The sequence below is a fragment of the Pagrus major genome, chromosome 4 (assembly GCF_040436345.1).
Source record: "Pagrus major chromosome 4, Pma_NU_1.0".
NCBI lineage: Eukaryota > Metazoa > Chordata > Actinopteri > Spariformes > Sparidae > Pagrus > Pagrus major.
In genome coordinates, this window is record NC_133218.1 from 28781481 (window position 1) to 28802374 (window position 20894).

A 20894-nucleotide genomic window follows, 5' to 3' on the forward strand; every position below is an offset into this window, starting at 1 on the left:
CTGGGAGACCACCGTCACCTCCATATTTGGGCTTCCTGTCGTTGGCGCGCTCATGATTTCACAGCTTTTCGTGTTCCCCTGCAGAGGTCAGCGGAGCGTCATGACTCCCCTCGACTGTAGGTTTGAGAGGTAGAGGAGAGAAGTGATGCAGGGTCAGAAACAGGAACAAGAAAGAGAGAGGGAGAGGAGGGTGAAAAGGAAGAGGAGCAAAACGAGCAGATAAGAGGGAGAACGAGGAAGAAACATGGGTGACAGTTCTTATTCACAAATCATCCTTCAAGTTAAATTAATAATGCATACGTGCAGGGAATCTAAAAGCATGTCGGCTTGAGCGTCCCTCCTCCTCCTCCTGTGACTTCTCAACAAAAACATAAAAATTAACACTTCAGCAGCATAAAAACAATGTACCTTTTTAATGAAACGATAGTAATCCTGTTACTCTGGTCTGTTTTCGTGATGTGGGACACACAGTCGATGTTATTCTTGTGAACCAAACCTGCTCATAAAAATGATTTAGACAGGCTCTATGATGCAGTACTGTAATCTATCAATCATTCCCATTCATCCACGACTAAAACATCTCTTCTTTGACAACAAGACGAGTTAATTATCGAGTACTGGAGTCTTCGACGCCTAACCCCTTAATCAATACATCACTTCTGACTTTCCCCCCTCGTTACAAACATGCCTGAGCTGTGAGCCTGCAGGGTTTGGACGGGAAGACAACTATGAGGCATTCATACCTCAGACGACCGGATTTCTTCCCCTCAGTCACATGCCAATATTTAAATTTAAGATCACACAAACACACAGTAATTTAGTAACGTATTCACATGCAAACAAACATACTTTAATGAACTCGTGTATGAAACACTCATAGGTTTTGTAGTATCAATACAACAAATAATAAAATTAGTTTAGTTAATGTAAAGGTACAGGTGTGGGTTGTACATTATTACTATTTTTACAGGATTCATAAGAAGGTCAGACTCTACAGAGGTCGGTCAGCAGTCCGTCTCTGGAGACTCTATCTCAACCACTAGGTGGCAACAAACAATCATCAGCCAACTTTACTCCTGGCAGGATGCAGAGTCACACAGATCAGGATAGCTGACCTTCCTGGTGGACACACATACACTCAGACACACAAAAGCACATACACACACAGAGGCACATTACAGATGTGATGTAGCTGTCAAAGATGAGCTGGTGTCATGGACTTGGAGTGAACTGATCAAGACAAAAAGCCAAAAACAGACACTGCTGTTTCAGAGTTTTTGAGTTTCTCCTTGCTGCTTTTTCTCACTCTGAAAGGTCTTAATGCTCTCGAACTGTAAATGTCTGTTTTTGGCTTTTATGTTCTGTGTTTTTTTCACTTGTTTTAAAACAAGTCCCCATATACTTCAGTTGTTTAGGAGAATGCTGCAACGCTGTTTTGCTGTGAAGCTCCAGAAATGTTTCGCGGACTACAGTTTTTGGGTGAACCTGTCCTTTAAAGCATTGTTTTACTTGTTTTCGGCTGACTCAAGCATGTTGACTTTAAATGACATAGTCTATGTTTTTAGATCCATTCAGGATGAACAGTGTAAGACGTGCCAGCTTTTTATTTGAGGGTAATATGTACTAACACAGCTACAATCTGTACAATCTGTTATTAGATGCGGACGTGAACACACAAAAAATTACAGCACGAAGAGGGTGTTTACATCCTTTATTGATCTGCTGAGAAAAATCTATTTCTAAGGACGCAACTAAGGCTTTAAATAGCAAGATATATATTTTTAGCCATCTTGTCGAGTTCTCATTCAGCTTTATTGAGCTGAAAATGAGACAAATGAATCATTTGTCGCGGGTGTAGACATGAGTTATGAACTTGTTTCAGGAACAAAGATACCACACAATTTATTGTCTACACTCGCGTGCAGCACCCAGGTTAAATGTAGAGTAGACAGATAGCTTTATACAGTATTGTGTCTAGACATGTAGCCCCACTCCCAGACTGGAACTCCCCCATACACACTCAGGATTATACCTTTAGTGTGCATGTTACTTATTGATGGATCTGATACTAAATGTAGAGCACCTTTAACTCCACAGGTCCAGACTGTCTGATGGTAGAGAGAGATGTCGGAAAGGAAATGAATTTAAAGAGCCAAACAGAGCTGGAGTCCTGGAGAGGATCCAGGAAGATCCTTCATCCTCTGAAAGGAGAGGACGTTCAGGAGGGACACAAGCTGAGCAAAGAAAGAGAGGAGACTCCACTGTGTCTACTGTGCTTCTTTAACTTTTTCTAACCTGATCTGATTAGATTAAGGGCTCCACAGTCTTTTGGAGACTCTTTTCTTTTATCTTATAGAAGGCCTCCCTGAGCATTTCTTTGTCCTCCAACTTACAAGAGTTTAAATATACAAACAAATTGTTTTGAGGAGTTTGGCTCGATGGGCAGCTGTTTTAATATGTGATGATAAAGAAAATGAATCAGTGGTTCAAGACCCCGCCACACAATAAACCTGACAAGATGATTGGCATGCATAAAGGTTCACCCAGATATGAAAATTCAATCATTATCCCCCATGCCGATGGAGAGTTGGGTGAAGTTTTGTAGTCTACAAAACATTTCTGGAGCTTCACAGGAAAACAGAGTTGCAGCATTCTCCTAAACAACTGAAGTGGATGGGGACTTGTTTTAAAATGTTACAAAACAACTGAAAAAATGTTTGCATCACTGTGGTTGCTAAGCTTAAAGTGTTGGCACGCCTCCCGTCTGAAGTGGGAGCTCGACGCTGCATCAAGGATGTTAATAACATCTTTTCAAATCAATTTGGGATCTTGGGGCTTGTGGAAACTTACACTGGACAAGTTGTACGAAGCCATTTAATGTTTACTTTCAGTCGTTTTATTACATTTTAAAACGAGCCCCCATCTACTTCAGTTGTTTAGGAGAATGCTGCAACTCTGTTTTGCTGTGAAGCTCCAGAAATGTGTTGTGGACTACAAGAGGTTGAATGATAATGACTTAATTTTCATTTTTGAGTGAACTGTTCCTTTAATCAAAAAAGCAAAGCTAATGGCACATTTCTGCTACATTAAACGATGACATCTCTCTTATATTTGCTATATTTGTCGGTTATTAGGTAGTTTTACCTCTTTGTATCTCTAAAAACCAGGTAAAGCAGGCTGCTCACAGCTGATAGAAATACACTCTAAACCTTGAAAGTGTGAGAAGTTGATTTTGCTTTGTTTTATTTGTCTCAATCCAGAAAGGTTGGGAATAAACCCGTCTCAGCCAGTTCACCAATTAAAAAAGCCCTCTTCTCATGCAAATGAGCTACTATTGCTCAACAGGCGGACAGAGCGAGAGTGTTTATATTATCATCACTTATTGGATTAACTCAAACATTTTCAATCCCCTTCAAGCATTTTAAAGGATAAATGAAAATCGGTGTCCTGAATTACTTTAATTCACTTTGTCTGCAAAATTGTAACATTTGAGTTGGGCGATATCTGCACATGTGAGTGACATCTCAAATCTGTGAGCTGTGCTCGGAGCGTGACGCTATAATTACATGGAAAAATTTGTGAAGCCCCTCGGCGAGACTTGTATTACTGACATTCTTCTCTAACGCTTCGTGACGTTCTCCTCCAAAACTTTTGAATCCCTTCCTCCAAATAAAATTAAGCTGTGCAGATGTGAGTGGAGCGTGGTTCGAAGGGCACAGACGTTGATTTTTTTCTCTTTTTGCAGATCTTTTTAATTTCACAAATGTGTCGTGATTTCCCCAGCTGACAGCTGTGAACACATCTCATTACGCATGAATGTATTCTCAGTGATGGCTTATGAGCTTTTTGCCGCATTAGACTCTTTATTAATGATTGCAAATGGGCCTAATTACCTCATGAAGACACACCAGACTTCGTGACAAACAACTGTGAATGTATTGTTCTGTGAAAAAACAATCTGTCAGCTCGTGCTGTGAAGCTGTAAAGACATGGCAGAAGTTTAAACCTGAACAGATAAAAAATGGATGATGCTTTCAGAGACGATCAAACTGGCCTAATTTCTGAGGATGTTTTCTGTGAAACAGAAGGCGCAGCACTCTAACGCTCACCTGTTAGTACAACCTGAGATCACACTGGGGAGCAAATCTGCGTTTAGCCTGTCACATTTCTAAAAACGCTAAAAAAGCGCTCACTGAAATGAATTTTTGCCTCATCCTCACATGCCCTTTAGCATAAAAACTCACCTCAGGCCTTTAATTATGTTACAAAACTAACAACACAGTCGAAAAGCAATGCATCAGCACAGGCAGCGCGAGAGCAAACAACAACAGATAGCATGACATCTCAACACAACCAAGCACAACACAACCTCCGAGCTATTCTAAATCCACTGACTGTCAGGGTCATTTTGTGATGTTGTGTGTAAATGCTGCAGGACATGGCTGCCCTTCTCTCTCCACTCCTCCCGCTTTACTCTCTCTTTCTGTCCGTTGGATGTGACGATTTGGTTAACAGCAAAAAGCATGTCATCACAAATAATTCATAGTTTAGTAAATAAAGCATTGATTCAGCAATGGAAATAAAACCTGCTTGTTTCACGATTGCAACCACACAACATTTACAGACAAGTACGAGCAGAGACCACGTGAAGAGGCTGAAACAGATTTCCATCAGTGTCACGACAGGTAAATGGAGTGAATAATCCCGCCGCGATTTACTATCAGGCAGCTGAACATCAGTTATATAATGACATTAGCATGAGACAGTTGGCCTGCAGCCACCTCATTACAGCCAGTCACACTGTGTCCAACAGTCTAGACAACAAGAGCTGTTTACACTGATGACATGACAACTCTATCTATCTATCCATCCATCTAGCCAAGCGTCAGCATCCACTTAGCTTAACTGAGTATAAAGACGAAGAGGAGAAAAGGACAGCAGCTGGTCTCTCCGTCCAAACGTAACACAATCCACCTACTAAGACGCTAAAGCTCACAAATAACAATCTGCACAACGATAAAACGATCATTTCCCAGTTGGCGGGGTTATGTGCCGAACACGTAACGACCAAATAGTCCGGCTAATAACTCCCATTTGAAACAGATCAAGTTGTCATTTATTACACTTTGGTTTTGGCACGGCTTCAACAAACAAGGTGCATTCAGTTGTCAGTTTATTCGGTTCAGCTCACTAATACTAATTTTATTAGCATTAGTTAGTTAGTTTTCAGTCTTTATGCTAAGCTAAGCTAACTGACTGAACAGTTGATGCTTCACATTACTTACACTTACTACATTACACAGACAGCATTACTTTTAGCTAGGTGTTCCCTGATTAACTGTATAAGATGTTAATTAGTGACTACCAGAGGTTATGGTGGGTATAGGATAATATCTCTTGTCATGATTATCCTGGCCAAAGTTATTGTGATTCGAAATATGTTTAAAACTCATTAAAACATATTGAAATCACTTTACCTTTCATGTTGTTATGAACAAAAATTGCATCCCCTTTGTGGCAATACAAAATAAATCAGATGAATGTAGGATTGTCCCCTCGTGAGGATATTATCCCCATAATGGACATCCACCACGATCAACTTATCCTGAGTGTTTTTATCACGATTTGCTATAAAATCTCTGATCGTCCCAACTCTACTGGTAGGTGGATTTTGTTACCTTTGGTCAGGCTAACTGTTTCCCCCTGTTTCCAGTCTTTATGCTAAGCTAAGCTAAATAGCTGCTGGCTGTCTCGTCATATTTACCGTACAGTCATGAGAATGGTATCAATCCTCTCATCTGACTCTCAGGAAGAAAGCAAACAAGCACATTTTTCCAAAACTTGAATTGAAACATGGTTTAAACTCCATGAAAAATGGACACGCACACAGCTGCTTGACCAAAGTCCACAGATCCAACATGTCAGCAGCAAGTGCAGGATACTTCTCCTTCCCCCCTTTTTTTTCATAGACACTGATCTTCCTCCCACTTTCTGCTCTGGGTCTGTGCAGTCTGGCCAAAATTCTTCAATGCCACAATTGCTCTTTGTCTCTCTCCATGTGGTTAAGAGGTCTGTATGGCTCCTGCGCCTGTTACAGCTTAGCTCACACATGCACACACATGCAGGAGATACACTGTCACTCCTCTCACACTTCATCCACATACACTCACGACACTTTAAAGCGTATTTCTCCCTCTCTGTGTGTGCATGTGTGTGTGTGATGCTAATCCAATGTGACACTACTGGCCTTTCCCCTCAGCTGCTCCACCGTTACTATCTGACATGACCTGCAGAGAGGCTGGAGAGGGAGGCAGAGAAACACAGTGTACACACAGACTTATAAAAAATAAAATAAGAGGCAGAACCAAAGCAAGAGAAGGTGAAGATGGTCGAGAGGGAGCAAAGAAAGGAGGCACTCCATGTCATTAACATCATCACTGACTATGTGCATTTCTCACCACACGAACATGCAAACACACTGTTTATACTTACATTAATGCCAAGATGCCATCTGGAGTGTGTTTACTCCTCTTTCCTCTCCTCTCCTCTCCTCCTCTCCTTCCTCCTCCCTCCTCTCTCTCCTCCTCTCTGCTCTGGTCCTCTCCTCTCTCCGCTCTGTCCTCCTCTCCTCTCTGCTCTCTCCTCCCCTTTCCTCTCCTCCTCTATTATCTCTTCCCTGCTCTTTGCCTTCCCCTTAAAAAAGAAAGCCCTCACAGTATAATTATGTGTGTAAATCTTCCAGTTGTCAGACGAATAAAAGCCGTCCTCTCCTCTTCACTTTCTTAGACACAAATTAAAAAAACTCAGTCATTTCTCTCCTTCAGTCCTTCCTCTGTCTCTGATGCAGGAGCAGCAGGAGGGTTGTTGCTCGGACTGTTTCACACGCTGCAGTTCTCCGATATTCCATTTTAGTTTTTCCCAGGTTATTTTCTGGACAGAGAGGCAGAGGTCAGGTCTTCAGGGCAGAAGTGTGACATAAAAGCCACAGACAGGTCGGCAAAATCGCTCTCTCCTCTCTCTGCCAAACGTCTGCATCTCTTTTCTCTCTCAGGCTCTCACTCACACTTTAACGAGAACAGACACACACAGTCACACACGTGCACGTAGTTGTAAACGCAGATTCGCTGCCTCTGCCTCCTCCGGTTCCTCTCTGTTTCTTGAGTGCAGATCACTCAGCGGCAGGAGGAGAGAGAACAGAGTACAGGGAGGAGAGAGGGAGGGACAGAGTGACAGAAAGGCAAACTGAGTGCCTCACGGTTCACATGTGAAAATGTATTTCACGTGTAAAGCTGGGGAAAAAAAAAAAGGTTATGTAAATGAACCACATGTTAAATGATATTTCACATGGAGCAGACGCACGTCAGGGGAGCACTTAAAACCTGTGGCTACCCAAACTGGACCTTTGTCAAAACCTCTGAAAGACCCAGAGCAGACAGAGAGGAGGAGATGGGAAAACGTAACAACATCGTCATTCCTTAAGTCGTGGGAACATCTGAGAAACTCCAACCTACCAACACGCTGAGGCAGAAACTTGTCCATCCTGAGGACAAAACACCCAGGTAGAGACAGAGTAATGTAGTTTATGCTGTTCAGTGCAGCCAGGACTGCACAGATTTGTACATCGGGGAGACAAAACAACCTCTCCATAAACGAATGGCACAACACAGGAGGGCCAACTCCTCCTCAAGACTCTGCTGTCCACTTACATCTGATGGAGACAAATCACTCCTTTGAGGACAACAATGTAAACATCTTGGCCAGAGAAGACAGATGGTTTGAAAGAGGAGTAAAATAATCCATCTATGTCAAACTGGAACGACCGTCTTTGAACAGAGGAGGTGGCCTAAGACATTACTTATCACCAACCTACAATGCAGCACTGAGTTCCCTCCCCAGACGGCTTAACAACCAGCCACACCTGGGCTCACCTAGCTCTAGCAACCCACATGAAGGCCGGTTAAATCATCCACCCACAAGTGGCCCTAACGGCTCTGAAACTCAGAGCTCACAATTACTCGCTTACAATTACCGTGACCTGGATGACTCAGAACCTTCATCAACATCCTTTTGCTTGAGATGTTTTTACATTTTACACATGAAATATCTGAAAATCACAGCTCCCTATGTGAGTGTATCACATATGTATGAAGAGACAGTGAGGTAAGTATACGAGATTTTTCATTCAGCTTTGGGGATTCACCTGCATGTTCACACACAGACGGATGATTACACGCCTGCTGCTGTTGTGTGTGTGGACTGTATAAGTGTGTGCGTTCACTTGTCAGTCTCTCTGTGTGCTCGACTGAATTTTATGGAAGTATGAGTTTGATGTTTCCGAGCCAAATCGCCAGTTTTCTAAAAATAACTTTATATAAGTTAACGTTAATGAAAATTTCATCAGCCTACCTGTCATCTTGGTGGGTTATTTTTGCGCTGATGTTACGCAACAGGAAAAGTCTGAGGGACCTTCCTGCTCCAGGTCAGCGGCTGACAGAGTTCCCAGACAACAGCTCTCGACAGAAAAAACACCATGTGAAGGTGTTTTTAAAACTGCCACAACTTCGCTGATAGCTTGAGAGCAACTGGGGGAACTAACTGGGTTTTGCTTTCTCAGTCAGGTTTAGTTTGTCAAGGAGTTTTCACATCTAAATATCAGCAGCACGACGCCTGCGAGTCCAAACAATAAAATTCGCAGATGCCGATGATGGGAGTGTCATATGTTTTTCAGGTATTTGGACATAAACCTACATTTTTTGATAATTAAAGTCACCACACTTCATCCTGAGGCGGACTCAAACGTGTGAAGCAAATCCATCCAGGAGTTAATGAAATGTTGTTAAAGTGTTTTTATCACTTATGTCTTGCTTCAAATCTCACCTTTACACCAGTGTCAGGCCCAACAGTGGCAAAAAAAGCCGTTTTGCAGGTATTTTTAATGTTATTTTAGAGTTTGTAACTTCCCGGAAAATCATTGAAAATGTCGATGACTCATCCTGCACTCTGGGGCGTATGTTCATTTTTATTTTATTTCTTTATTATATGTCGCTGCCATGGATGTAAATAAGAGAACATCAGAGTGTGTTGCTCGTGACCGGACTTCACAATTTACCGTACCGTGACATCGGATCATGGGGGAGACAGTGTTGGCAACGGAGCTCAGCTCAACCGGGCTCAACCACCTCCCAGTGAACACAGCTGGACCCCATACTGGGACTGGGCAAACCTCTGGGACTGACAGAGGTCAGGTTGAAGACGGGATACAGTCCAGAGGCTCCAAACAGGACTATGACTCCAGGGATGAGAAGACACAGCAAGCGGGGACAGGAGAGGCATGAAGAGCGATATCAGAAAGCCACGCATCAGCAGCGATACGCATACATTTACTTGAGTAAGGTTTTGACTGCAGGACTTTAACATGTAGCGGAGTATTCATAATTTTAATTAAATAAAGGATGTGAATACTTTCTCCCCCACTGTTGTTCAGGGGTGTATCACTAAATTGTGAGCACCCTGCAATCAAACGCTTGCACAAATCACTAAATCAACAACTAGTACTAGAACGCTCCTGCAGAGGTTATTAGTTGGTTATGAACAGTTGATACGATATTTAATATTACTCAAAAGATCAAACTGTGATATTGGGTGTGCTTAAGTCAATCTGAAATCTCAGCACATTTTAACCCACTTACCTCAACACAATTACTGACGAGAGAAGATTACGAGACATTACAGTTATTCCCTCATGGTGGTTAAGGCCTTTATTACGCTCTGGGTAGAAGACAAAGGTAGAAAACTAACATCTTTCTTTTTGGGCTCTCTAAACTGAGATAGTTATCACAGAGTATACAAGAAATGAGACATAGTCCCCAGGCCATCTGTAAATAGTCTTCAGAGAAAGCTGAACTACTTATTTTACATTATTCATCAATTCACTATAAGCTGTATTGTCTGCTCTGTGAATGTGACAAATAAAGAACCTTTGAACGTTTGAACCTTTGAACGTTTGTACTTGTGAACCTAATGACTTGGACCTTAAGATGTGTGTGAACAAAGGTATGAGTGAAATCACAGATTATTGCAATGACGATATTCTTTTTAGTTTTAAAGACATGAGACAAAAGTTTGGACTCAATCCAAAACACTCAGAAGCTTCATAACAACAATGCAAAACTTCCTCGGCCTGCCAGATCTTAATACTTTAACATGGACAGCCTTAAGCCGTCCTGAGGCAGGCGGCCAAATCTCCCGATTTGACCAAATTATTGTGGGTGAAGCGAAGGAATCTTCTTGCTTGGTGTCTTGCTCTTAATAAAGAAATTACTGTAGAAGGACTGGCAGGATATTTGTTTACAAGCCCAGACTATAAACACTTGAATTAAATTACTCTGGTAAAATTGGATAATGAGATTATACATGTACTCTGGTTTTACTTCGAAGCATCAACTCTAATACATCTGATCTGTGTGTCAAAGGTGGTATACGCAAGAGCAGCTTGTTTCATTGCCTCTGAGAGTGCCCGACCATACATCTAAGAAGATGATTATATTTTGTTTACTCGAGTGACCACGCCTACATAGGAGACAGGAAGTGCACAACATTTCATACCATTGGCACGACTTGTAAAGTAATTTTTTTTATATATATAGGTTGAATAAGAAGCTACAGTCACACAAGAGGCTCTGAAATCTGAAATCATACGATGCTAACATGCTAATGTGGACAGATATAATATTAACCACGCCCGCCATCTTCGTTTAGCATGCTAACATCTGCTAATTGTGCAGCTGAGTGGTGGGAATTAATTTTTCAGCTGTTTTTTAAAACCCTCCTTATCATCCTTACTTGTAAATAAAAATAAACACACATCTAAACCCTGCTCTACATACAGAATGTACAACACACACACACCACTCACCATCCATAATGCATCATTTTCTGCACCTCCGTCTCACTGCGATGAAATATTAAGACTGTTAACTCTGTGCAAATGTGTTGTCAGTCAACTCTGAAATGGCAAGGGACAGGAGTTGTGATTTTCAGGTGCTGGGTGCCTGAGTAACAGCCCGGTCATGGCTCCACGAATATTTCATTACATCATTCATGAGCTGAGCCTTCAGTGTGGGCAGTCTTGTCTCAACTCAAGTCCATCAGCAAAAATAAAGGGCTACATTCATTATGGATTAAAGTAATTCATATTTACTGATCAAATCAAACATGCACGCCGGTTAGAAATACTCAGAGTTCTCTGCTTCATGTATTTTCTTTGTTCAACACACCCACATTCAGTGGTGACATGTATGTGAATATGTTTACTCAAGAACAAAGAATAATGCTGGCATTGTTCTTTGATCAACACATCCTATTAAAAGACAAATACCAACAACTATTAGTTGAAGACCTGAAGACACTAATCCTTAAAGCGGCAATAATCCATATTTTTGTTATAACGATACAACAATGTGTCAAACGTCAATGTGAAAACAATGTGATAATGCGAAAGGGTTCGTGAACCCCAAGAAAATGATCACCTGAATCTGAAGCTCCCCTCGACAATGACTATCCTGTTTTGTTTCACTCTGACTCATCTGATAGGACTGTTTTCAGCTGCAGCAGGCAGAAAGGTCAAACAGGCAAAGTCACAAACTAACTGGCAAACACAGAGGAGCATTTAGCAGCTAAAGAGCCAGAACTCTCCTTCAGGAGTTGGTAGAGACCAAACGCAGAGCAAAAAGAGGTCAGCTAATCAGAAGAATGACTCACAATTAACAATAATGTTAATCTGGAACTGCTGGATGTGTAAAACAAACAAACATCTCATCTCTTTGCGAACAAGTTTTCCGCCACCCATAACCTAATAAAGTGTGGCTCCATGATGTGTCTTTTATGGTTATAACAACTGTAGGCTACCGATGAATAAACTATACTGTATCTTTTGATTCAGCGAAACATAAACAATTCATCAATTTACTGCTGGCTTTGGTGTTTAATGGAATTTCTGGATAATAAGAAACATATTGAATATCACAACCCTCATTCTTTATATGATTTTAGACAATTTTAGTATATTTCCAATATTTTTTTATATATATTATTATATAACACTCACAGAGGCCATTCAGCTGCTTAATGACCACTTTTATTTGTGATACTTTCAGTACGTTTAGTTTTGCTGACTTAAAGGGACCCTGTGGTGTTCTTTTGAACGCTTGTAGGATGTGGAGCAGTGGTTTTACAAGTGGGTCGCCATTTTGTTTTTATCTTGTGCAGGGGAGCACACATGCAGGTGGATGTGAACAATTCAGAATTTAAAATATTCATAAAATACATTTTTCAGACCTCACAGGTACAAACAATGCATTTTGGTGAGACACACTTCACTTATACAAGTTTTGTTTGTTAGGTAAAGGATGTGAATGCTTCTCCCACGGCTCAGATTATAATTCAGTACCAAGCAGAACTATTTTAATATCCTGATTATCAATTGTTTCAGCAGCTAAGTGTAGAAACCTCAGAGCATTTCTATGTTTTGTTTATTTTCGACAATGGGAAGCGACCTGTCTGACCCCGTCTTTGAAAGGGACTCTCTTGTTGATTCCCCGTCTCTCTGTAGCTGCAGGCCACTCTGCTCAGTGTAGGTTTTTGGCCAAAACACAGACCACCTCATTACTTTTGTGCTCTTTCTTTGTTTGCGTGTATGTGTGCATGCGTGTGTGTGTCTACGTGTGTTACATAAGACAGCTGTTCATGTGGCGGTAATCAAATCATTCCCATGACTGAGTCAAGTGGAAGTGAGGGCCTCTCAGACTCATCCTCCATGCACATGTCACTCTCTCTCTCTCCATATGTGTTTATTTCTCCCTCCGTATCTGTTTTTCTCTCCCTCTGCCTCTAAACTACGCCCTGCCTCTGTTTTACTGCACTTTTCTTTTCTACTTCATCTCACTCACTAGCTCTCCTGACTCCCCCCACCCCACCCCACCCCACCCCACCCCCCAGCCTTTTACCTTACCGTTTTGCTATTTCTGTCTGCTGTCTGCCTCTACACTTACTGTACATTTATTTATAAAGGAAAAATCCGACTGGACGACGATTTATGAGTCATGATCTATTTTTACATGAAAGTCGTAAAGAATATATGAATGACATATTAAAAGGGGAAGGCAAAATCAAACTTAAATTGGCAGAAAATACGAGTTTGTTTCAGTTCATCTGGTTCATTCGTTGCTAAATGTTCGACTGGTGCACAGGGCGAGTATTAGAGCTTCATTAATGAAATCAGCTGCCTGCTGTGACCCAGAATTGCTGAATCAAGTGGTGAGACGAAACCAAAACAGTTATGTTTCTGGACAAAAGAAGACAAAACAAAGAGCTGAAGAATGCTAAAAAAAAAACCTCCACAGAGCTGAGGAGAAGCACAAACTCTCTGTGAGTTAGTCGTCGTGTGAGTCATTGTTTATCAGGGCCGCTCATAAGGGTGAAGAAGGGGGCCCCAGCCGCGAGGGGCAATGACATCCAAATGTTATTTTGAACTGAGTTACTCACTTTTACTCATTTAAACAACACAAATAAAAATTGCATTTATTGCTTTAGTAAAACGCAGCCCGTTTAAAAATGAAACCCTTCCCCTCCGGAAAATTTTCTTTATTTTCTCCCATGCATGAATTGCAATTATTTAAAAATATTTGATTATGAGAGCTTTTGTGTGTGAAAGGCTTTTCAGTACTTCTGTTCAAAATAAAGTCCAGTTTGCTAACTCTCTTCAATGCATACGTTTGTTTGTCCAGAGTTTGTTTCTTTGCTCTCCAAACCTGTGTATTTTCTCTTGAAGGACGAGAGGGCAAACTTTACACAACAGTATATACTCAGACATACCTGACCTGCACGCTGACTACATGCAGTCGCACAGACATCACAACAGGAGACTTTAAAGACTTTAAATCTGTTTACCGTTTTCATCTCTTCCAATTTTAGCTTTCCAGTTACGGGACAAAATTGAATTAAAGCAACACACAAACGCACAGCCTCTTAATTCAACTGAACCAGATTTTCTTCTTTTAACTGGTTGCATTTCTCACAGTGGTGCAGTATTATATCCATAGTTGTTGGCATCTAATATGGAGATAAAAATGTGTATTTTTACATGACTGTGATCCGTGATTAGTAGTTTCTTTGAAGATTATAATTAAGAGACAGAATTTCAAGTTGTGTAAAATTAAAAAAATATGGTTCCTGTAGGTCTATGACTAAATTATTTTTAATCGAGTGTAATAGCATTATTTAGATCCCACATGTGCCGCCATAACAGCTCTGACCTCCACCAGACCTCTCAAGATGTCCTGGGGTGTCTGGTACCAAGACGACAGCAGGAGATCCTTTAAGCGGATCGTACTTGTGGTTCCAACAGATCCCACAGATGCACAATCAGATTGAGATCTGGGGAATTTGGACATGAAGACACCACCTCCAACTCTTTGTTTTGTTCCTCAAACCATTCCTGAACAGTTTTTGTGCAGTGTGACAGGGTTCATGATGCCGCTGTAAGAGGCCACTGCCATCAGGGATTACTGTTGCCATGAAGGAGTGAAGTGGGTCCAAACCCAGTTGGTTTTAGTGCTGTCAGGTGTTATGTAAATACAATCTTATGACAGTAAAACCAGATCAATTTTGACCCATTTGGCGCCCCGTAAGCTCAGTATGGGCGCTGTGTGTTCTGACACCTTTCTATCATAGCAAGCATTGATTTTTTCTATAATTTGTGCTACAGTAGCTCTTCTGTGAGATCAGAGGCTAGCCTTCGCTTCTCACACACATCAGTGAGCCTTGGGCGCCCATGACCCTGTCGCTAACTGGTTGTCCTTCAGTTGAACCACTTTTGGTACCAACCACTGCATACTGGAAACACCACACAAGACCTGCCATTCTGTTGATACTCTGCAGTCGCCCTTGTTAAAGTCACTGAGATCCTGTCACTTGCCCATTTTTTTCCTGCTTCCAACACATTAACTTCAAACACCTGACTGTTTACCTTCTGGCTATTCAGTCCCACCCCTTGACAGGTGCCGTTGTGACTAGATGATCAATGTCATTCACGTCACCTGACAGTGGTTTTAATGTCGCGGCTGGTCGTGTTCATCACGACAGTCCCCCTTACTACCACCGTGGCACGGTGTTACAGAAAGTTGAACTCGGCTGACTCAGGCGACTCAGTTACGCAGCTGTGTGTGTTGCTGAAGCCTCTCCAGAGCCACTCTGTGGTTACATAACCACTGTTGCTCCTGTGGACTTAAAGCCAGTGGAGGGTGAAGAAGGACTTAATGAGGTCTATTGGTGCGCACTGACAAGTCCACGCTGAACTTTACTGACTCTGTGGCTGCTGGACACCAACAGAAACCATTGAAAAATATATTAACAATTATATTTAATATGATGTTTTTCCTTGTTTCAGATTTTAATTTCATCAAATTCTTTCATCTAAGGTTTTATGATTTATTTAACAAAATATTGACTTTATTTAATTAGATACAGTCACATATTTGATGCACCGGACAAAAGAAACAGCGTGTTCTTGTAATGTAGTGAAATAAAACCCTTTGTCCTCCCCCTCGGCTCTTAAACATGTAATTTCTCCTCATTGTCGGCGACTTTCTCAAATGATTGCATCATGATTACTGTGTATCAACTCCACACAAAATAGAATAATAGAAAATAACAGCAAAGGTCGTCTTCGGCTGTAACTGTGATGGTAAGATGTTGTAATTATGTACAAAAGGCTGAAGCAGTGCCTTTTGAGCAGTTTTGAGGTTTTTGAAGGAAATTATATGTTAGTGTGTTTAAGATTATAAAGACCGGCTGCAGGAGGTTTTGCACTGATAGTTTACAGAAGTAAATGTCGCCTTTCTTTATCCAGCCAATAATTTGACAGTTTATACACTTTTAATGTCTTTAATTTGACTTAAGAAACCCTGATTCAGAGAGCGCCACATGGAGGCCAAAAGTGAGTACAAACAGCAGGTTACAGACTCCAGGCTGATCTGACAATGCGGGTTAGAGAGGCCATAAACTCAGTTAGCACAGCAGCAGTCGAATGCAGAAGGCTGCGGAGAATAAAAAAAGTAAAACAAAAGACAAACTTTAACATCCCTACACAGACGAGGAGGAAGGTAGTCCAGTCTATTTGCACATTTTCCACAAATTCAAAAATAAACATCAAAGTTAATACAGGACTTAAAAAGAGAGCTTTGTTGATTGAATAAGACGAATGAACAGAATACAAGAGCACAAAACAGCAGGCCTAACTACATGACTAGACACCTAGTCTACTTACAGTAAATCAATCAACTCAATGTTATATCTCCCTTCAAAACATTATCGACATTGACGTCACACACCTTCAAAACAAACCCAGTGGATACCAGCTGATTATCCAAGATGACACAGCAAGCAAAGTCGCTCCAAACCTTTGGATAGTCACACACGCATAAATTAAGAAATAAATACAACACTTTTTTTTTCTCGTTAATATCTGCTCAGAGTTAGAAAAGAGAAACAGAAAGAGTAAAAACAAGGTAGAAGACACCAAAAAGTCTGCCGACAACATAAATTAAAAGCTTTTACACACCGTGTCCTTGTAGAGTTTCCTTGGAGGATGTTTGTAACGGTCAACTTTTTGAGGCAACACAGATGGACAATATTGCTGTCAGGGAGGCGAAGACTGGAGACTGACAAAAAATAAAAATCTCCCTTGCAGGGTAAAAGTGTAGAGAACCAAAAATACAAGTGAGCAAATACTGTTTATTATTGCTGACAAAGTGCCAATCTGTGTTGCCTCTAAATATTCACATCCAAAAAAAGAAACAAGAGGAAGGCAGGAGCAGCTGACTCAGCTGGTGTAGAAAGAAGCGTTCATCGATACAGCTTTTCATACCTGTGCCATTTTTTGCACTTAATCTACTTGGCCTTGGCTAATTTTTTGCACACAAAAGAGAAAAAAACCTAATAAATTTATCCCAAGAATCCCGTCAAGACAAACATCATCCCAAACAACTGACAGATTTTAAAGGGCTAAAAAAATGACTTGTATTAAGGCCAGAAGTTACGAGTTAACTCCAAAACTTGCAGCATAAAGAGCTCTCGAATGGAAATAATTGTATGTAACTTTATCTTAACTAAACATTAAGTATGTTTATACTCCCAATGCATGCACACACATATGCGCACACGCACACACACACACACACACACACACACACACACACACACACACACACACACACACACACACACACACACACACACACACAACAGATAAAGAAAACACAGACTAACCCAGAACAATGTATCCTGAGATCTACAGTAGTAAACTGACTCCAGATCAGAGCTACTGACAAAAAAACATCTCATCTCTGTTGTCTCGAAATGAATTTGTGCCGCTGTGCGTCATCTACTGTTTATGATGCACTCAGAGTCATTATGAGAAGATGTTACAGATAAAACAGTCTAAGACAGTCATGATCTCCTCCCAAAAAAATATCTTCAACACGTACATATTGTGTAAGTTAAGAGATAATACTTGTTACCTCAACTTTAACTCATTAAATGGCCTTGTTTGACCAGACTTGGCAAAGTTTGTCTCAATCACTGAACATTTAAAAACCACTTGTTCTGAGACACAGAGCTGACAGTCTAGTTAAGTAGCATCGATAAGAATCTTTAGAATTACAGCTGTATTGCTTTATTAACAGTATTATGATTACTTGCTTCTGAAGAGTCTTTCTCCACTTCTTTCTCTGTCTAAATGTTATAAATTATTACAGCAGAGGACCCGGATTCTGCTTCACAGCACACTGTGTCTCCACTGTGGCTGTGCTCCTTCCTCTTAAGTGTACAGTACATATTGTGCAGGTGCAAACAGATGCACCAGTCATGCAACGCTTTCTCCCTCTCTCTCCTAAAGACTCCTATTGGTGGGTTGATATGATGTCACTCAGGCCCTAATTCCTACTGGAAGATTCAGATGACATCAGAAGAGGTATTATTAGTGCTGGCTGATATTAAAATATTAAGGCACATTTCCAGTGTCTTGTTGCAAGGGAGTCCATCCGAGTTTGTTTAGGTGACAAAAAGCAGCTTTTCTTATTTGGTTATTCTGCATCTGGAGGGAGATATCCTTATTCTAATGCCTGTAGAAGACTCCATTATTATTTCAGTTCATCCTGTGTGGCTATTTGTTGCCAAAGAGCTGCAGGTCGAGGCGGACCCACACTTCCCCTGTAGGGACCTCGTGCAGCAGGAGTCGACGTGTTATCGGTCCCTTGTTTTCAAATTCTTTCTTTATGGTTGCCACGGGAACCTCTGTTCGACCCAGAAAGTCTGATATAAGAGAAGAAATAGAAAGACACATTTTAAAAAGGACACAGAATTACGTTTTTTTCACTCAGGATTTTTAGGTTTAGGTTTATTTGGAAATAAATCTAAGCAGACACATTATATATATACAGCCTCTTGTAAATGTGGGAATCTGAGGCTCTGTTCAGCCCTGGCATTATCATCTGTCCTGAGTGTGTGTTCCCCCACGAATTGAGGACACATTTGAGATCCGATCACTCAGACCACATTCAGAGGTGGTCTGAGCCACATGTGACCACATTCTTTTAGCAGTGTGTATGTGAATGTGCCCTGAGCCACACTGAAGGACCGCCTACTCAAATAACGTCCTCCGTGAAAGAAGAAGCAGCTACAAAAACAGGCAGATTGGATTACATGCTGTCTGATATCCATGTGGTTCACTGTAATATAAATTATTAGTCATACCCTCTTGTGAATTTGGCATTAAATGCAAAACATTAAGTTGTTATTTTCCTTGTAAAAAGTGTTGGTTTGTGGCAGCATCGCTGTACCAACCTGTCTTCCTCTGTATCTTAAGTGCGTCTTACTTGCCAACATTTAACAGCTATTTGAAGCGATTCCACCATTTACACTCAATTTATGAAAATAGCAGTAAACCTTTAAAATTGTAGAAATACAATTCTAGTTTATTAACTATTTGGGCCTTCTTGTTAATTCATCAAACGTTGTACATGATGATGTTTCTTCCTTTGTGTAAAAAACATTGTGTCCGTTTGTCCCAGTGATGTACCCGTTTATTTTCATATAGAGCAGGGAAGTGAGATTGTATCACAAGAGGACCTACGACACTTGTGATTGGACTATTCCAGGACAGATGTTGATACCACGTCTGACAAGAGCCAATTTGGGAGAGAGAGCGGAGAAGACAAGGGAAGAAATAATCTGGTTACTGACCATCAGGTGAAAACTGGTCCCTTTCAAAAATGGTGATGCAGAGGACGTCCTGGTAAAGGTCTTTGATGTGGAACTGACAGTTGAAGGTCCACTTGGGGTTTAGCGTGTCGTTGAGCGTCCTGGACGTGAAGATCTGAGCTCCCATGGTCACTTCGCAGTAGGGGTTACTCTTACCTGGAGGACGACATGAAGGCAGGTGCGCAGAAGACGCAAGGGCAGGGAGAGGAAAGGAGAGGAGGGCCGAGAAGAGATGAAGAAAATGGAAAAGAGAACAGGAAAAAAACAGTGAGGGGGAAAGGAGAGACAAGAAAAATCAGAAAATGAAGAAAAACGAAAGGTTCAGCAACTCAAAAATGAAACAGAATGAAAATTCTGCATTACTGAAGTATAACCAGCATGGAGGTCACAGAAAGGCCTCTGACTGTGAGTAATCTGATGAAAAAAGGGATGACAGAGCATCATAATTAAATGTGGCTTTATCCCGGCTTCATTAGGTATCCATGCAGCGGTGTGTTCAGCATCAAGCAGGGATTAAACATTTTGAGAACATGGTGTGTTTCTTAGTCCACTGAACTGTAAGGGCATCTCGCAACCTGAGTCTATCCACACTCACCGTTGGGTTTACACGCCTTGAGTTCAGTGGCCTCCAAGATGGTGACGAGGAGTCTGCCGATTCCACTAGCCTTCACAGACCGAGCTGCACACACACACACACACACACACACACACACACACACACACACACACACACACAGAGAGAGCGATTAACCCAGAGATCATCACATCGGTTGCCATCGGCTGTGTGAGTGCAGCGACAAACCTTGATAGGCCTTTTCCCTTTTCTTCTTTTCTGTCTCGATGAATTCTTCAGACGCAGCCTTGATCTTCTGAACCCATGCTGTCCTGAAAACGCAAACATAACACGGTAATCGTAAAGGCCACCAAACACACCAAAACTGTGTGTGTGTGTGTGCGCGTCTGTGTGCAGCTACCGCTCATTGATGTTGTCGGTCTTGAGTATGTAGACTCTATCGATGTGTGAAATGTGGAAGACGGGCTCGTCGCTGGAGGGATCTGGCAGCTTCACCAGAACTTCATTTAGCAGCACAGGCTACGGAAAATACACATTTTATATGATTTTTAGAAAAGAAATACAAAGTGCTGCCTCAAAAAAAACATTTAAAACATTAAAATCAAGTGTTTGTATGTCTTACTGGCTTGTACATCTTGAGCTGTACATTATTCTTGTTGCTGAACAGTTTATCAGGCCCAGACGAGGTGAGGTGTTTAGCTGCGTGAGTCAAAAGCAGGAAGTCGTTGAAGAGGAAAGCCCAGAGTTCCTTGTTGCTCTTCACCTTGTTCATCTGAAAAGAAAGAAGTGGTATATACAGACATATCATATCATTTCTAATCAACAATAATGAAAGGAGTACAAGGATTTAAAAAACATGTTTTTGCTTCTGTAAATTGTCTCTGCTCCACTTTCAGCTGCTCAGTAAAGATGGTGCTACTTTAGTCGACTGTTCAGCATCAGAAGACATTTAATTCACAAAACCCAAAAGTTTATATAACGATATTATTCACGGTGGTGGATT

The 20894-nt window shown here is 41.2% G+C and overlaps 1 protein-coding gene across 2 annotated transcripts in view; it reads right to left on the reverse strand.

The window, feature by feature from the left end:
* Positions 1 to 16216: 16216 nt before the first annotated feature.
* Positions 16217 to 20894, reverse strand: part of itsn2b (intersectin 2b) — a 34402-nt gene continuing 29724 nt past the window's right edge. For both annotated transcript variants that reach the window (XM_073464075.1, XM_073464074.1), the window contains exons 35-40: positions 20514 to 20663; positions 20292 to 20410; positions 20120 to 20202; positions 19913 to 19996; positions 19300 to 19473; positions 16217 to 18369 (exon numbers count right to left, since the gene is read on the reverse strand). In XM_073464075.1, coding sequence (XP_073320176.1) covers positions 18221 to 18369; positions 19300 to 19473; positions 19913 to 19996; positions 20120 to 20202; positions 20292 to 20410; positions 20514 to 20663 — 759 coding nt within the window. In that variant the 3' untranslated portion in view covers positions 16217 to 18220. The remainder of the gene's footprint in view (positions 18370 to 19299; positions 19474 to 19912; positions 19997 to 20119; positions 20203 to 20291; positions 20411 to 20513; positions 20664 to 20894) is intronic.